Below are 15701 nucleotides of genomic sequence, written 5' to 3'. Positions count from 1 at the left end.
TGTCATTCCAGTCCCAGAGTAGTATATCTGGGTTGAGAGACCTTACTGGAAAATCCACTCCACGTTCTCTTTGCAACTCTTTGTGTGCTGTAATGTATTGCAAAGGAGCTCATGCAAGGTGATTGGCACTCCAGGCTCCCATTATCTTCAATGGGCTGTGCGGTTGGGAATGTGTCGATTGACGGACTACATTTTGCTTCCACCCAAAGCTGGAAAGTTGTGCCTTTTCCTTCGGAGTGTAAAATAAAGCTGCATGGTGAGGGGGGAGGCAACAAAACTGGCTTGGCTTATTCAAAACGGGACAAAATGGACATTTTAATGAAAAAGACGGGACAGCCAGGAAATGTGACCAAAACTGGACTGTCCCGTTCAAAACGGTACGTGTGGTCAGCCTATTTTTAGCTGTTTGTTTGTTTATTAGATTTTTAGGCCGCTCTTCCAGACTAGGTCCAGTTCAGAGCAGCTTACAATAATTTAAAACAACCATAGGTTATCAGCAGTAATAAAAAACTACGGGTCTTCAATTTTAGCAGCAATGATAACCTAGTATCAAATAGTAGAATAACAACAAAACAAGGCAATACACTAGTGGGAAGCACTGCAGAGGCAGTTAGGAGGAGAAGGAATGGAGGCCAGCCAGATGGAAACTGTCCTCAACCATATGCCTGGTGGAACAGCTCGGTTTTACAGCCCCTGCAGAACTGTTTCAAATCCCATAGGGCCCTAACCTCACTGGGCATAGTGTTCCACCAGACTAGGGCCAGAGCTGAGAAGGCTCACAAGACCTACATTTGCATTTGTAGGCAAGCACAGAGTTAACAAGCATTATTTCAGTTGGGTTAAAAGTAACCTTTTCTTCTCATAAACTCTGCAAACTCTAGTTCTGTGAGTGTGGCTATACAACTGTAATGGAGAATTCTCTGCATCTTCACCAAACTAACAATTCCTAAATCACTTCAATTGTTTAAAAAAAGCAGTCAAACTTACTCAGCAGAAAAATCTCAAGCAAACTGCCACCATCCTGCTGCGCAAAGCAAAAATGTCATTGTACTCTGAGCTGCAAAACAGCCTTTACAAAATAACTGGGTTATGCTTGTTTCTGGCATTTGAAAATGGCCATTCACCCACTGAGTACAGATTTAGGAAATTCCACAGATGGGTGTGTTCACAGTATTGAAATAGTAAGAGAGCACAGAACTGCCCTTCAAATCAAGACAGCTGTTGCACTGCCAAGTAGGCATTAGCTCTAGTTCATCACATAGAAACCAGACAACAGGTTTTTTCATTGGCCCTACTACAAACATTGCACAAGGAGGTGGCACAGTCTGTCCCACATTCCATCCCTGTTCTTCATTTCCTGGTTTATCCCTCTGCAAACTTGCATCTCATTAAAGATGCGTAAGCTTGTCTTAAAGTGGTCTAAACAAAAGTCTCAGAGCTTGCAACCCATATATTATATGTATTACATGCATAAGAGAATAACTGAACCTTAATAGCTATTTTTCCCTTAGGGAAGCTACTTTGTGAGGGAACGTCTGAGTGAAGCAGTAAAGGAATGGGTAACCCTTTTGTTATGTATGCACATAGTTAGGATAGTAAGGAGGGGGGAACCTAGGAGCTTGAGTCCCAAGGCGAAGGCTCTTAAGCCCTGCTTGCACGATTGGCCCGAGCCAGCACACCCTCTTGGCCCTAAGCCAGGTCATGCTATTGGCGACCCGGGGGTTGTTCCCCCCCTATCACTGATCAGGGGGGGAGTGGCCACATGCGGCCAGGGGAAATATAAGCGGGGCCGGTTTTCACAGTTCTCAGTTCTGTACGACAATAAAGCGTTGTGTTGTAACTCCGTCTTGACCTCGTGTCCTCCCTTGTCCTTTCCCTGTCCTTACCCTTTCCCTATCCTTACTCATAAAAATGATTTTCATATCCTGTGGAAGGAAAAATAGCTGAAGTGTAGAAGCACTTGGCTGGGGAAAGTTGTAAAGTATCTCCTTCCTTTCTCTGATTAAAATTGCTTTATAGCAGTTTTACCTAAAAAGGGGTTTGTGTGGGCATTAAGGTTTGGTTGCATCCTCCCTAGACTTCCAAGTGGCACCTTGCGAGTTCTCTGCTCAGAACTAAATTCCCAGGCATGTGGGGGTCCAGTTCAGAACAGGAGCATGGTGAACAAGGAGACCAGGGGCTTAAGCCTTCCCCAATGTGCCATTTTCCCCACCTGAAACTGCCCTTAGGAGCTGCTATTTACCCTGGTGGGAAAACTTATATGTACTGATTTCTACATATAGGTTTCCTTAACAGAGCAAATAACACCCCCAGGCCATTTCAGGGTAGGATAATGGTACATTGGAAGGTTTAGATCTTCTCTCCCCACTACAGTACCAATCCAAATCAGGCTGCCATTCACTTGGGACCAGTGTTCAGATCACAGAACTCACAAGGTACATCTTATAGAATTACCCCAAGGCAGGCTCAGGGAGGATGCAAGGATAATGTAACATGTAGTTAGGTAGTGTCTTGGTTCAAATTCACCTCATCCATAAACTTAGTAGGTGGCATGAGGGAAACTGCTCTCTTAACCTCAGCTCCACATCTTCAATAAGGAGATAAGACTACTGATCTACCTCAGAAGGTTTCTGTAATGATTATATGTGAAGAAGTATGAACACCCTAAGCACCATGTAGCTGTAGTAGCAACAACAATAGTTAATACTTATACACTAAATTGGGGCATCCAGCTCAGAGAGAAAGAAGTACATATGTACGACATACTTGCAAAGATTATGATTGAGACAGAGCGGAGGAAAGAAATACAATGAACATGTGATAGATCTTGGTCTGATCCAAGAGGGCTTTTCTTATGTTCTTATGACTTGATGGACCTTGGTCTGATCCAGCATGGCTCCTCTTGGAAGTGCAGGATAAAAATGTGCTAGATAGAAAGGAAAACGTTTGGCTGGAGTGGCCTGTGTGATTGACACATGTGCATGTTATCACTGCAGTACAGAACCCAAGCTGCACAGAAGTGGTTTTTCAGTGACAACCACACTAATGTGGTTATATAAACTTGATCTTTTCCTAATTTGTTTCTGAGCAGTAGGAACCAGCATGCTGCTAACACTTTAGAAGTAATAAATAGAAAGAACAAAGTAAGTTGTGGCATTCAAGAAGTAACAATCTTTGACATGTTCGTAACTTTAAGCTATACTGCTACTCTCAGCTATACTTTTTTTAACCTCATGCCATATATACCTTTTTATGATTCCGCTGCTAACCCCTCTGCTTGTGGTTTCTCATGCTGCTAAAATGAGAACATGGCTATTTTTAGCATATAAAAGTATGCAAGGCACTACAGAACTCCTTTGCCGAGCTAATGGTGCATAATTATCTTTATTTGTTTATTTAAATGTATACAAATTTTAGTAACCAAGTTATTGTTACTCTATCTGAGCAAACTTGTTAGTGATATCATTTCTGCCCTGCCTAAAAGTTATCCACATGACTCACGTCCTAAAATTGCAAGCTATCCTTATATGGGTCTATAGAGATAATTATAAACACATTCAAGGATACTGCTTTTGAAAAATACCTTTCTTTACAAAATGTTTTAAGCAATATAACCTTAGAGAATCTATAGATCAATGATGTACTGGAATACCTTCATAAACAGTTGCTTGTGAAACAAACTTTTGTGACAGGTTTACAAACATGATGTATCCTGTGCTTGTTTTTAGAGAGATGGTGTGGTACAATGGTCAGAGTGTCAGACTAGGCTCATCGAAGTTTGAATCACCCCTCAAGTAGTTCAAATGGAAGAAAGGAGCTGTTTTGGGTCACCATTGGGGATAAAGGCAGGTATAAAGAAAGAGTATAAATGAACTTTTTTGCAAGCGTTAAGGTCTTTTGCCACTATAATTGTATTGTGCTCCTACATGCACCTAGAGTAATTTTATTTTATTATGCTATTATTTTATATTATTATGATATTATGATATTATTTACCTCATTTATACCCCACTTTTCTCCCCAATAAGGACACAGCAGCTTAAACATTCTTCCCTTCTCCATCTTTGCTGAAGCCAATCATCCAGCAGGTCTCCTAAACTGGTTTTGTTTTTGAAAAAAGCTTGTCAGTTAATCTAGCTGATTGGTTTCAGTCAAGAAAATAACTAAATTCAGAATAATTGTTGGTTCCTCAACTGGATTTGTTTCCCCACTCTAACTCACAAAGCCAGCTGGGTGACCTTGGGCAAATCACACTCTCTCAGCCCCACCTACCTCATAGGGTGTCTGTTGTGGGGAGGGGAAGGGAAGGTGATTGTAAGCCGGTTTGAGTCTCCCTTAAGTGGTAGAGAAAAGCCAACTCTTCTTCTTCTTCTTCCGTTCAAGATTTTGCTTTGTGCATGGCACTACCCAAATGTACAAATGCTAATAATTTGTTGCATACAGTCCATACACCTTCCACAAAGCTGCAAATAAAGCAATAAAATAAGGCAAGAATCTTTGGTTCAGATTACATTAGATGCCTTAGAAATCACATTTCCACCATCAAGGGGAACTGAGGTGAATAAAGGACATGGGCAATGGTTCTCAAACTGGGTCAGGCTATGACAATGGGTCATGAGTCTCTTGCAGGTGGGTTCTGAGGCTGGGAAGGAGCTCTGGAAGCCTTAGTGTAAAATGTGAGGTTGCCTCTTCATAACGACCAAAGTGGGCATGGAAGAACTGTTGGAATATCTGTCGTGGAGATATTCCTGTATTTAGCAGAATGCTTCAAGCTTAGCATTCAGCAGAAGCATACCCATGCATGCGTGTATGAAAATAAAAGGAGCATCAGTAGTGTGCTCTAATCAAACTAAAGTAAGGAAAGAGAGAGAGAGGGGGAAGTTTCCCTGACAATACATCTCTAAACATCAAAGGGGACAGGAAATGAGGGTGAGGTGTAACTACAGATACCTCCCGAGTCCTGTCTGTCTATCTGACTCTCTGTGGTCAGTCCCCCCTCTTAATGTGTAGGCAAGTGACACCGTTAGGAAGGGCAGATTTTCCAACAAGAACAGCCTGTAGCTCAGTAATAATAAGTATTTAGAACTACTAAATTACAAAAAAACAAAATGCAAACTCGTTAAGGGTTAACTGATGTGAGATTCCTGAATGAAAGTATGTCTGAGGAAAATAGCATGGAGTTACATTGCAAGTGTTACTTGAAAAGTAAATTTACACGTGTGTATGAGAACCTTGGTGTTTATTCCAATGCAAGACTAGTCCCCCCCACCCCAGTATGTCAACCAAAAAAGAAAAAGCGGTCTTATATTCATATACCAATTAGTTATGCCAAGTAAAAACTTGTTTTTGTTGTAGAACTTTGTGTGGGGTCGTTTTAAATTCAGGGTCGCCTTCCTTTTAGTAAATGTGGATACTAGTGCACTTCTCCAGTTAAAAGGCAAGTAGGTGATGTGGAAAACCTCTGCCTGAGACCCTGGAGAGCAGCTGCCGGTCTGAGTAGACAACGCATGGGAGGCTTTGTCTTGGACTTGCTGCTCAATAGATGGGCATTTTCCCCATCTGAATTCTCAAAACTCAAAAATAAGCCCCCATGAAGAGTTTTGAGAATTCAGATGGGGAAAATGTGCATCTAGAGAGCGGCAAAACATTCAATGCATAAATGGCCAATACTGACCAAGGGTTTCATTCAGTGTAAAGCAGCTTCATGTGTTCATGCGACAAAAAATCCCGACTGCAGAGCCAGGGGCAACTTCTGGTCTCGGACTGGTGACCTTCTATGACGCTTGCAAACATGGGCTTGGCACATTAACATTTGACATTTGTGCAACTCTGCATGGCCCACGACGTTCAACAGGGCTTAACCCCGGGACTCGCAACTGTATTCAAGATGTAGAACAGCCCGGAGAAGTGTGGATGCCGGCTTATATTTTTCAATAAACTGTGGCAGGCTTCAACCCGCTGGCAGACAGGCTTTCTGCAACACCACCCCTCGCTGCAGCGGGGCAAGGCGTCGCCTAGGCCAGTCCAGCTGCGTCAACACACCGGGGGCGGAGGCAGGGCTGCGCGCGCACCAGAGTGGAGGGAAGTCTGGGCGTGACGAAAGCAAGCGAGCGGGAAGGTCGTCCCCTCCCCCCTCCTTCCCTCTTAGCCCCTCCTCCCTGCTCAAGTGTGGCATAATAAACGCTCGAGATTCCGGTAGGCGGACTCCTCCCCCCTTTCCACGCTGCTAATTGGCCCTGTTCGCTCTGTCGTCGACAGGTCACGCGGAAGCGTCGCCGCTCCGCCATTGGCCGCGCCGTCCGAATAGGGAGCCGTGCGCAGAGCGGCAGGGAGGGCGCGTGGGGTCGTGTGCAAACCGCGTGTGGCGCAGCCAGCAGGGGCCCAACGGCAGCAGGAGCGGTGCGTGAGAGGCCAGTCAAAGTCTCGCGCGCGTCCGCGTGTTTGCGTACGTGGGTGGAGAGGAGAAGGTGGGGGGAGAAGGGAAAGTCTGGTCGCCCGCTCGGACGTTCCGGCCTCAGCCGAACCGGGAGAGGTGAGACGCGGGGATTGAGGGAGGCCGAGTGGGGAGAACAAGGCCTGCGGGGTTGGCAGGCGCTCCGTGACTGAGGCGAGCCGAGGGAGGAGGGCGCTGCCTCGTTACGGCCTACTGCGCGGGAAAAAAAATCATCCTCCCCGGCCTCGTCATGGCGCGAGACCGAAAGGCAGCAAACCAACCCCCCCCCCCTCGCGAGAGGGCCGAGGCGGCGCAGTTCGTGAAGAGGGAAGGGGGGGGGAGTCGTCTTCTTCCTCCCCCTCTTCCTTATTCCCGCCTTGGAGGTGGCCTGGCCTATCTTGTACTCGGCGGATTTCGGGAAGGGGTAATGATGAAGGCCAGGAGGCAAGGAGAGGCCTCGGTTTTCCCGCCCACTGATGAAAGCGAGAGGCGTAAGAGGCAGGCCCGGCAAGCTGGGCTTACTTGGGACTGAGGTGAAAAGCAAAAAACTGCGTGCTGTGACGCCCTCTCCTTTAGCAGGGACGAAGGGGGGGGGGAACAGGGTGGCTCTCCTGGCTAGATCTGTGGCGCCGCCGCCTGCCTGTCCGCCCGCGCATTCCCCACGTGCTTGGCAGAGGAAGTCTGCAGCTGGGCTGAGGGCGCTGCTGCCTTCGCCTTTCACTACTTTTTTTTTTTTTTTTTAAAGTGTTCTTTGCGGATCAGTTGTGATTCCGGGTTGCGAGTTTCACGATGCTCGGGCTTGCTTTATTGTTGGATGATAGTCTAACATGATCGTGGAGTTATCGTCCAAAAGGGAGGGAGAAATGCAGAACGATGTTTACTAGGAGGCATGGTGTTTACACTTCAGTGGTTTACTCGCAAGTAAATGCACTCTTAAGGAGTGGGCGAGCGTTTAGTTATCCTTATATGCGTTGTCTTTTAAAATATAAGTTGGAACTTATTTATAGCCCACTGTTCCCACTGAGGTTCAAGGCAGATTACACAATGTACATGAATACAATCAATAGGATAAGGCATGATAGATAATGGAGTAGGCCTAGGAATATAAGAATCTAAATAAAGCATAAAAATTAGATGTGACAAGTTAAGCAATGCAGAAAATGGTAAGACATAGGTGAAAGTGTATCATTGTGATTCCATATTTTTAGCAAATGTGATGTTTAAATGAAGAAGGCTTTCAAAGATTTTGACAAGGCTCAATTTTGTGGTTTTTTTTTTGACAGATCAGTATTTAAGGAACAATGTACAGTTGTTGAAGTCTTTGGACACATGCTAGAACTACTTGGTTCTCTGTAGATTACATGAGGTCTTGCTAATTGGGAAAGTTTGAATTATTGGCTGGTGACCGTCATTAATTACCATTATTGGAAAGATCATACCTGAATACCCAGTATGTCTTAGAAGGACTTAGAAGAAGTGTGTTGCTGTTTTATGTAAAATGGACAGCTGATCTTTTTTTCTTAGTACCTGCTATTGATATAAGTAAACAAAACAGTATACATATGTACTGATCTTGGTTATGCTTTATTCAAAATTTGTATCTGACAGTGTTTATGGTGTGCTCTTGGGCTCTATGTAATGCAAAATAGTTATCCTTTAGAAATTTTACAGCAGTTTGTAAATTTCTGGAAGGATTATACTAAGGCTGGATAGTAGAAGCCTAAAAAGGATTTGTAGAAAACGTTAAAAGTTGAGATAGTAGTAATCTCAAATTAAGGGGAAATATCAGTTAACTGTCTTTCCATTAAAAAAAACTTTAGGGAGTGATTAAGGCATTACTGGGAAAACATTTCCATATTGCAAGTGCAGCATTTGTTTCAAGGAAAGGAGTGTATGCTAATGGTGTTTGAGAGCAATTATTGTTGTGTCCTATAGAGACCGTGGAACTTTATGGTTGATCTTATGATCAAACTGACAGTTGTGTTGCAATTGAGACTCCTAGCACTTCTGAAACGGTCATTCAGAGGTGGGTAACGTGGTTACTCCAACCCTGCCTTTGTAAGAGTGGCATTAAGTGTTGATGCAAGACATTGCCTAACAAGTCTGAAAGATTAGATCAGACTAAAGCCGAATTGATTACTTCCGGTGGTGATTACCATGTTTATCTTGCCAGGTGTCCTAGGTAACTTCTGAAAAAAGTTTTTGTCTTCAGGTTTCATAGGCAGGCATCTATAAAAAGGTGTATTTATTATGTTTACACTCTGCTGTTGTATGAGGTGCCCAGTTGTATCTTATCCAAGGGACTGTTCTTTGACACCTGCTTGGCAGCCAGTGATTCTAGACAGTTTGCTAGGTCCTGACCTAGACTTAAGAACGGGCTTCATGTTCATTCTTGAGATTAATATCTGGGCTTTAAAAAAATATTTGGTGTAATGTTCTTTAACAATTCACAAAAGGAAACAACTTGTCATGACAGTTAAATAAAACTTCTGACATCATTAACTCCAATGCTGGATCTTTAATTTTAATATTAGCAGTTAAGTGAAAACTCTCAGTTTGATGAAACCTGCTGGGATTACATAGACAAAACATTGAGGGATTTTTTTCTAATTAAAATCTGGGTCTGTAAGGTGCTGTCAAGTCTCAGCTAATTTATGGCAACCCCCTAGGGGCTTCGAGGCAAGTGACTAACAGGTGGTTCGCCATTGCCTTCCTTTGCATAGCAACCCTGGAATTCCTTGGTGGGCTCCCATCCAAATGCCAACCAGGACTGGCCCTTCTTAGCTTCCAAGACCTGATGAGATCTAGCTAGCCTGGGCCATCCAGTCCTGCCTAATTGGAAAAGTTCCCGTGTTTGCATTTAAAAAGTAGCATTAGTTGACAGAACTGTTTTTCTGGAAGAGTATATAGAGATTTGTTGTGAAGTCCTAACATGCCCCTACAATATTAGGAAATAATCCTTTCAGGAGCTATATCTTATTCCTTAGGCACTTGGAGTGGGGTGTGGAGAAGAGTGGGCTGGAGATCTGTATTCAGAAAGGCCTGAGGTCCACAAATATATTTGCCCTTGTCTGGCAAATGTGCCTTCTCCCTGTCTGAGTGCATGTTCTTCTATGGAGACATTTTTGAGTATTTTAAGAAATGAAATCCTGTTGCCCATATCAAAAGATAGGGTTAGAGGTGACCACAAATAATAGCCAGCTACGAAGCCCAACCAAAACATTTCTTTGTGTGAGGACATGTGTCCTGTATACCGACTTACAGTGGCTTTCCAAGACTGCCATTTGTACATTATGTGACAGTGGGTTTTGTTGATGTTGTGAAGATTATCCACAGACTACTACTTCATGTTATGGATTTGGAACCGTTTTATTCCACACTGTCCATGAATGCCCGAGGCTGCTTGCAACTTTAAAATAAAATGCTTGTCTATTTATTGGCACCCTGTTCTCTGAGCAGCTTCATTAGCACAAGTGGGGAAGCGCTGTTGGAAAGTTCAAAGGAATAGAAAGGCAATGTGCTATGGTTGGAGGATGTCATCATGCACTTGTCAGAGCTCCTTTTATGCAGGAACAGTATTTGGAAACACTTTAAAAGGTGGTCCAGATATGCAGGCTTAAGTATCTTTGACTTGAAGTGTGGGTAGATGAACATTTGCCTGTGTCTAGGGTCAATAGGAATATATATGGCCAAATGTATAGGTTTTAAGATAAGAGGGAAAACTGTTATTTCATTTGTCTTATGAAAGAAATGGAGGAGGCAGCAGCCAAAAAAGGGAAACTTGAGCCAGGAGCACTTGGAGACAAGGAAAAGGTGGTGTAGGGAATCTGGAAAGGCAGCAGATGGGAGGAACTGGTAAAGCAGGGACCTTAACGCAAGAACTGGAAGGAGGGGGTAAAGGAAGATAGACAGTAGAGAGATTGATTGGGGGGGGGGTGGCGCTTAGCTGTAGTCTATTTTGCAGTGCACGTTCCCAGTATGATTTTGCTGATACGTATGTGTTTTCCTGAGTTACAGTGAGTTCTCCTGGTGTGGTAGATCACTTAATAGCAAGAAACTAGTATATTCTTTTCATTGTATTGTTTTGACACTGAATTACAAGAAGCCATAGCCTTGATGCAGTAAATAAGTCTTTGTTAATCACAATTAGAAAATAATGTATTGTGTATAGGGAAGCCCGGAAAATGCATTTGCCTAGTCAGAGTGGAATGAAGGCAAGGAAACGAATGGTGCAAAGGGGAAATGATTCTTTAATAAGTTTTATGACCCCAACACATTTTGTGTACAACTTTTGCATTGGGATTATAAAACTTACTAAAGAATTTTCCCCTTGCACCGTTCGTTTCCTTGCCTTGCTGCGCCCCCTTTTTTAGTCAGAGTGGAGCCGTTCAAGTTGTGTTTTGACTAAGTAACTGTAGAAGAATCATTGATAGATTAACCCACCATTTTGTGATACTAAAAGTTTTCTGGTTTATGTATTTTGCTTTTAACCCTGCAAGAAATTTCAACCCTTTAGGTAGCAGAGGTAGCTAATAAATCTCATAAAGGCTTGTGTTTCTAGTGAAAGGATCCGTTCTAATAGCATTTGGATGTATTCAGCGGCTTCAGTAGCATATCAGTTATAAAGGTGGAAAATGTCAATTAAACTGATTGAACCTTCATGCGTGAGGCAATTTATTGGTGGATTGTCCTAGAGGTCATGTAGCAATTGTGCTTGTCTTTCTGGACTATCAATTAGGCTTAAACTATATGTGACAGCAGTAGTCTCATTTGTTTAAAAGCCAGATCTTTGTCAAACATGTTTTAAATTAGGGTTCTAGAGGAGGTGTGCACAAGCCAAGGGCAGCTTGAACAATTTCATAGGTTTCCTCCAAGTACTTTATTCCATCTGACTTGCTTCCAGTGTCTCAAATGACATGGGGGAGGGGTCTGTAGACAATAGAGAAAAAAGCCATAGGTTGAAGAGGGCTTAGCACCCCTTTTATTCTTAAAATCTGTTCTTACAACCTGCTTCATATATGATTATTTAAAACATGGATCTGGCCAAGGTGGTGGTTGCTGCATTTGAAACTCTTACATACCAAAAGGGATAGGAACAAATAAGAGCACTTGGTCTGAACTTTTACATGCTGAATCTATATTGCTACAGGAGCTTTTGAGGACTGTTGAGCATTGTCTGATACCCGAATTCTTGATGTATGCCACAAAAAATTGCTTATTGTTTTAGCTTAACTTTATTAATGTTGGAAGCCTGTGCTATGTTCCATATTTGAACATTTTTTATTTGGAGGGGGCTGCAGTTGGGACACCTATAGTATGATCTTTCTGTTGATCCTGTAGAGTGTTAAGTAGAAATTGAGTTTGCATGCTTCCAGGTATTGCTTTTGAGTTCTGATTCTCTTGTCTCCCTTTTTATTTTGGGGTTACAAGTTTGAGTTAAACCTGGTTGCTTTGCCTATTGAGTAACTCCATCACAGATCAAAGAGGCATCCAAAGTCTCAACACCGTCTTTTCCATAGCGAATTATGATAGGTATCTCCTGATTCATCCATGTTCTCTGAGATATAGAAGGGTGTGTAGTAGATAGAAAACTGATGATGCTTCAGACTGTGTTAATGTAACTATGATTTGGTTTAGACTTGAGGTCAGATTTAGGTTTTAGAGTTGTGAGGTTTTGAATATAAGCTTTTAAAAAAGTAACATTATATAGGTCTTTTTCTAGATCATTTGCATAGATCTGTCATAAAGTCTACATTACAGTTCTGAAAGTTAAACTACTCCAATTAGCTTTGTAGCACTTTTATCATGTATCTGAAGTGTAAGTATTGAAGTGAGCTTTTTCCATGGTGCTATCTGACCAGCCAAAATTAATGAAAATGCCAGTAAGATTCCAGTCAGTGGATTCATAAAAGGAAATAAAGGCCAGGTTTAATTTGGGCATTTAACATAAGGGCTTGGAAAAAGGTGTGATTGGTGTAAACTTCTGAAACGTTTAACATAAGCACTTAACACCATAACTAATTTTCTCATTCTTAGGAAACCTAACTGCAGCAATGAGCAGCAACGAGTGCTTCAAGTGTGGACGTACTGGCCACTGGGCTCGGGAGTGCCCAACTGGAATTGGCCGTGGACGTGGAATGCGAAGCCGTGGCAGAGGTAGTTTTTTGCCTTCACAAGATGCTTCATTGTATATAGGGGTTTAAAGTAAAATGTTTAAACATCCCCCAACAATTGTAAAAATTTCCCATTTTCAACATTTGAAAAGAAACAAGACTAAATTCATTCACTATAGTTCTGTGCATGTTGTACTTTCATTTCTAAATGCTGTTTCTGTTTATAAGCAGGCTTCCAGTTCATGTCTTCATCACTTCCGGACATCTGTTACCGCTGTGGTGAGTCTGGTCATCTTGCCAAGGATTGTGATCTTCAGGAGGATGGTAAGTATTTCTAAATTTTGGAAAGCAAAGTTCAAAGCATATAAGTGAATCACGTAATAATAGTAAACATTATGTTAAATACTCATTATCTTACTCAATCAAGGTTTTATAGTCTTGTTTGTGCTCTTTCTCTTATTGTGGAAGCCTGCTATAACTGCGGTAGAGGTGGCCATATTGCTAAGGACTGCAAGGAACCCAAGAGAGAGCGAGAGCAGTGCTGCTACAACTGTGGCAAACCTGGTCACTTGGCTCGTGACTGTGACCATGCTGATGAGCAGAAGTGCTATTCTTGTGGGGAATTTGGGCACATTCAGAAGGACTGCACCAAAGTGAAATGCTATAGGTAAGAACCGGTCTAACAGCTACAAAAATTAACATCAGTTAAATTAACCTAATTTTTAAATAACTCCAAAATTATTCCACATTTAAAAGTATAGAAGGTTGTCTAAACATTTGTTGTTCTGACTATTTGCAATAAAATTGTGAGGGTAATATGGAGGAGGAAAACTATGTATGCTGCCTTAAGCTTAGAGAAAAGGCAGGGTAAAAATATGGTAGGTGCTAGAAAGTGCTGGCATTTTGCCGATGTGACTACTTATATCTGGGAGGTAGCTAATCCCAGTAGATTTGTCTTTTAGACATGTGCAACCTTGTCTTTCTCTTGCCAATGGCTATGTGCCTGACTAGTTAAATCTCATTTATATGACTTCCTAAAAAAATTGTACTGTTTTCCTTGCTGCTTTGTCTAGGCAATACAGACCATATACACAATCTCAGTGGTGTTCTAGGGTTAGAAATACTTAACACAGTGCAAAGGAGTTTATCTGCAGTTTCTCAAAAAACTGCAGCATTTAAGATGTACTTGGTGTGTGCTGCTTTAAGATCTTTTTTGTCTGATTTCAGGTGTGGTGAAACTGGCCATGTAGCCATCAACTGCAGCAAGACTAGTGAAGTCAACTGCTATCGTTGTGGCGAGTCAGGACACCTTGCACGGGAATGCACAATTGAGGCTACAGCTTAACCGTTTTCCTTTGTCGCCCCTCCTTTTTCTGATTGATGGTTGTATTATTTTTCTCTGAATCCTCTTCACTGGCCAAAGGTTGGCAGATAGAGGCTACTCCCAGGCCAGTGAGCTTTACTTGCCGTGTAAAAGGAGGAAAGGGGTGGAAAAATCGACTTTCTGCATTTAACTACAAAAATGTTTATGTTTAGTTTGGTAGAGGTGTTATGTATAATGCTTTGTTAAAGAACCCCCTTTCCGTGCCACTGGTGAATAGGGATGGATGAGTGGAAAGAGTTGAGTCAGACCAACGAAGCCTCCCTGGGTTCCATGGAAATGATCGTATGCAGGAGGAAAACTGGAAGTGTCTGAACTTCACAGTAAATATTTTATTACAATAATGGCCTTGGATTGTCTGACCTCAGTAGCAGTATAATGACATCGAGTAATATCTGTATGGGGCCTTAACTAGAGCAAATAGCTAAGTGGATAAACAAAACATTGCACATGCCTGTTACTGGCCATGAGAGTGAGGGAGAAATCGAGAATTGAAGTAACAGTAATACAATAAGTGAGTGTCTAATATAAGATAACAAGGTAATGGGAAACGTTGAATAAATACTTCAAACTAAATCAAACCCAGAACATCAGTGCTTAGTGCATATACAATTTGGAGTTATTCAGGACTTGAAAAGAAATGCATTTTCACAGAAATCAAGATGTTATTTTTGTATACTATATCACTTAGACAACTGTTGAGTTTCATTTGCTTGTAATCAGTTTTTAAAGTCAGATGGTAAAAGCAATTGAAGTCCTAGAATATAGAAATGTAATTTTAAACTATCAATAAAGCTGGAGGAGGAAGGGGAGTTTGGCTGAAGTTTTTTTTTTGTTTGGGGCTTATTTTTCAGGTACCTAGTGCAAAATACCATATAGAAAAAAAGTAGATGTGGAAAAATAAAAGCTGAACATTTGGATTCTATTGTACTACAAATGTATTATACAAAGTTAATTCCTGTATCAGTTAAACTGTAGAACTGTCAAATACATCACTTCAGCAGCATTATTTGCTTTTTTTCTTCTCTGTAGACTTAGTGCAGAGTGAATGACAGGAAAGATGTTTCATATGTACTTTGTTCATGTGTAGGACAGACTCCAGAGAAAGCTGAGGCGAATGAACCAGACTGTGTTTTGATATTTTCTAATCTACCTCCCCCATCCTGGTACTAAGAGCTGGTATCAGACTTAGACACACAAGCAGAATTGCTGAAATTAGAAGTTAAAACAGCAGTGGCTAACTCTTATCCAGTGCATGATAGCGTGCACTTGATTAGTGCTTCTCCTGGATCAGATCAAAACATAATGCCTACCTTTTTATTTTCATTATGAAGCGCTATTATCATGTGCCTTTAGGCTGTTCGGTAGCCTTGTAAAGCTCACAGCCAGTTCCTAAAATATAGAAATCTGGGACAGAAAAGGCTGAACTTGTGTGTGGCCTACATTCTATTACAAATAGGAAAAAATGGATGCTAATTGCCAGCAGCTTTCACTTCATAGATTCCAGTTCATACTGACTACCAACATCCTAGTATCAGTTCTGTAAACAGAAGGTGGAACTAGGAAATGCTGTTCTGCCAGTTCTGAAGGAGTGAGCAATCTGTTAACAACTGGTTCTTAACAAATAGCATTTTCTAAACAACTTTGGTCATTTCAGAATTAGTAGCAATAAAACTTTGGTTAGTATCCCAACTTTTTTGTAATGCTGAGTAATGTACAAGTGGGAGGGATATACAAATTTGACTTGCAAAAAAGTTGTGACTTGACGGCACTT

At 41.9% G+C, this 15701-nt stretch overlaps 1 protein-coding gene across 2 annotated transcripts; it reads left to right on the top strand.

The window, feature by feature from the left end:
* The first annotated feature begins 12460 nt into the window (after window positions 1-12460).
* On the top strand, window positions 12461-14933 carry CNBP (CCHC-type zinc finger nucleic acid binding protein). 2 transcript variants are annotated; one of them, XM_056866060.1, is made up of 4 exons: window positions 12461-12589; window positions 12778-12870; window positions 13015-13213; window positions 13774-14933. In XM_056866060.1, exons 1-4 carry the CDS (start codon window positions 12487-12489, stop codon window positions 13889-13891), a joined length of 513 nt encoding a protein of 170 aa, XP_056722038.1. In that variant the 5' UTR covers window positions 12461-12486; the 3' UTR covers window positions 13892-14933. The 2 variants fall into 2 exon arrangements, with proteins under 2 accessions (XP_056722038.1, XP_056722030.1); XM_056866052.1 differs by having other exon boundaries at window positions 13012-13213.
* The last annotated feature ends 768 nt before the right edge of the window (window positions 14934-15701 follow it).

This window comes from Euleptes europaea, chromosome 1, assembly GCF_029931775.1.
Source record: "Euleptes europaea isolate rEulEur1 chromosome 1, rEulEur1.hap1, whole genome shotgun sequence".
NCBI lineage: Eukaryota > Metazoa > Chordata > Lepidosauria > Squamata > Sphaerodactylidae > Euleptes > Euleptes europaea.
Note: the sequence above shows the minus strand (reverse complement) of the source record. Positions and strands in the feature narration are given on the sequence as shown.

Excerpts from the sequence above, each read along its gene's own strand:
- CNBP (XM_056866052.1), top strand. The coding sequence starts at position 12,487 with ATGAGCAGCAACGAGTGCTTCAAGTGTGGACGTACTGGCCACTGGGCT. Across the intron at positions 12,871-13,011 it reads TTGTGATCTTCAGGAGGATG|AAGCCTGCTATAACTGCGGT; the intron begins GTAAGTATTTCT and ends CTCTTATTGTGG. Across the intron at positions 13,214-13,773 it reads ACCAAAGTGAAATGCTATAG|GTGTGGTGAAACTGGCCATG; the intron begins GTAAGAACCGGT and ends GTCTGATTTCAG.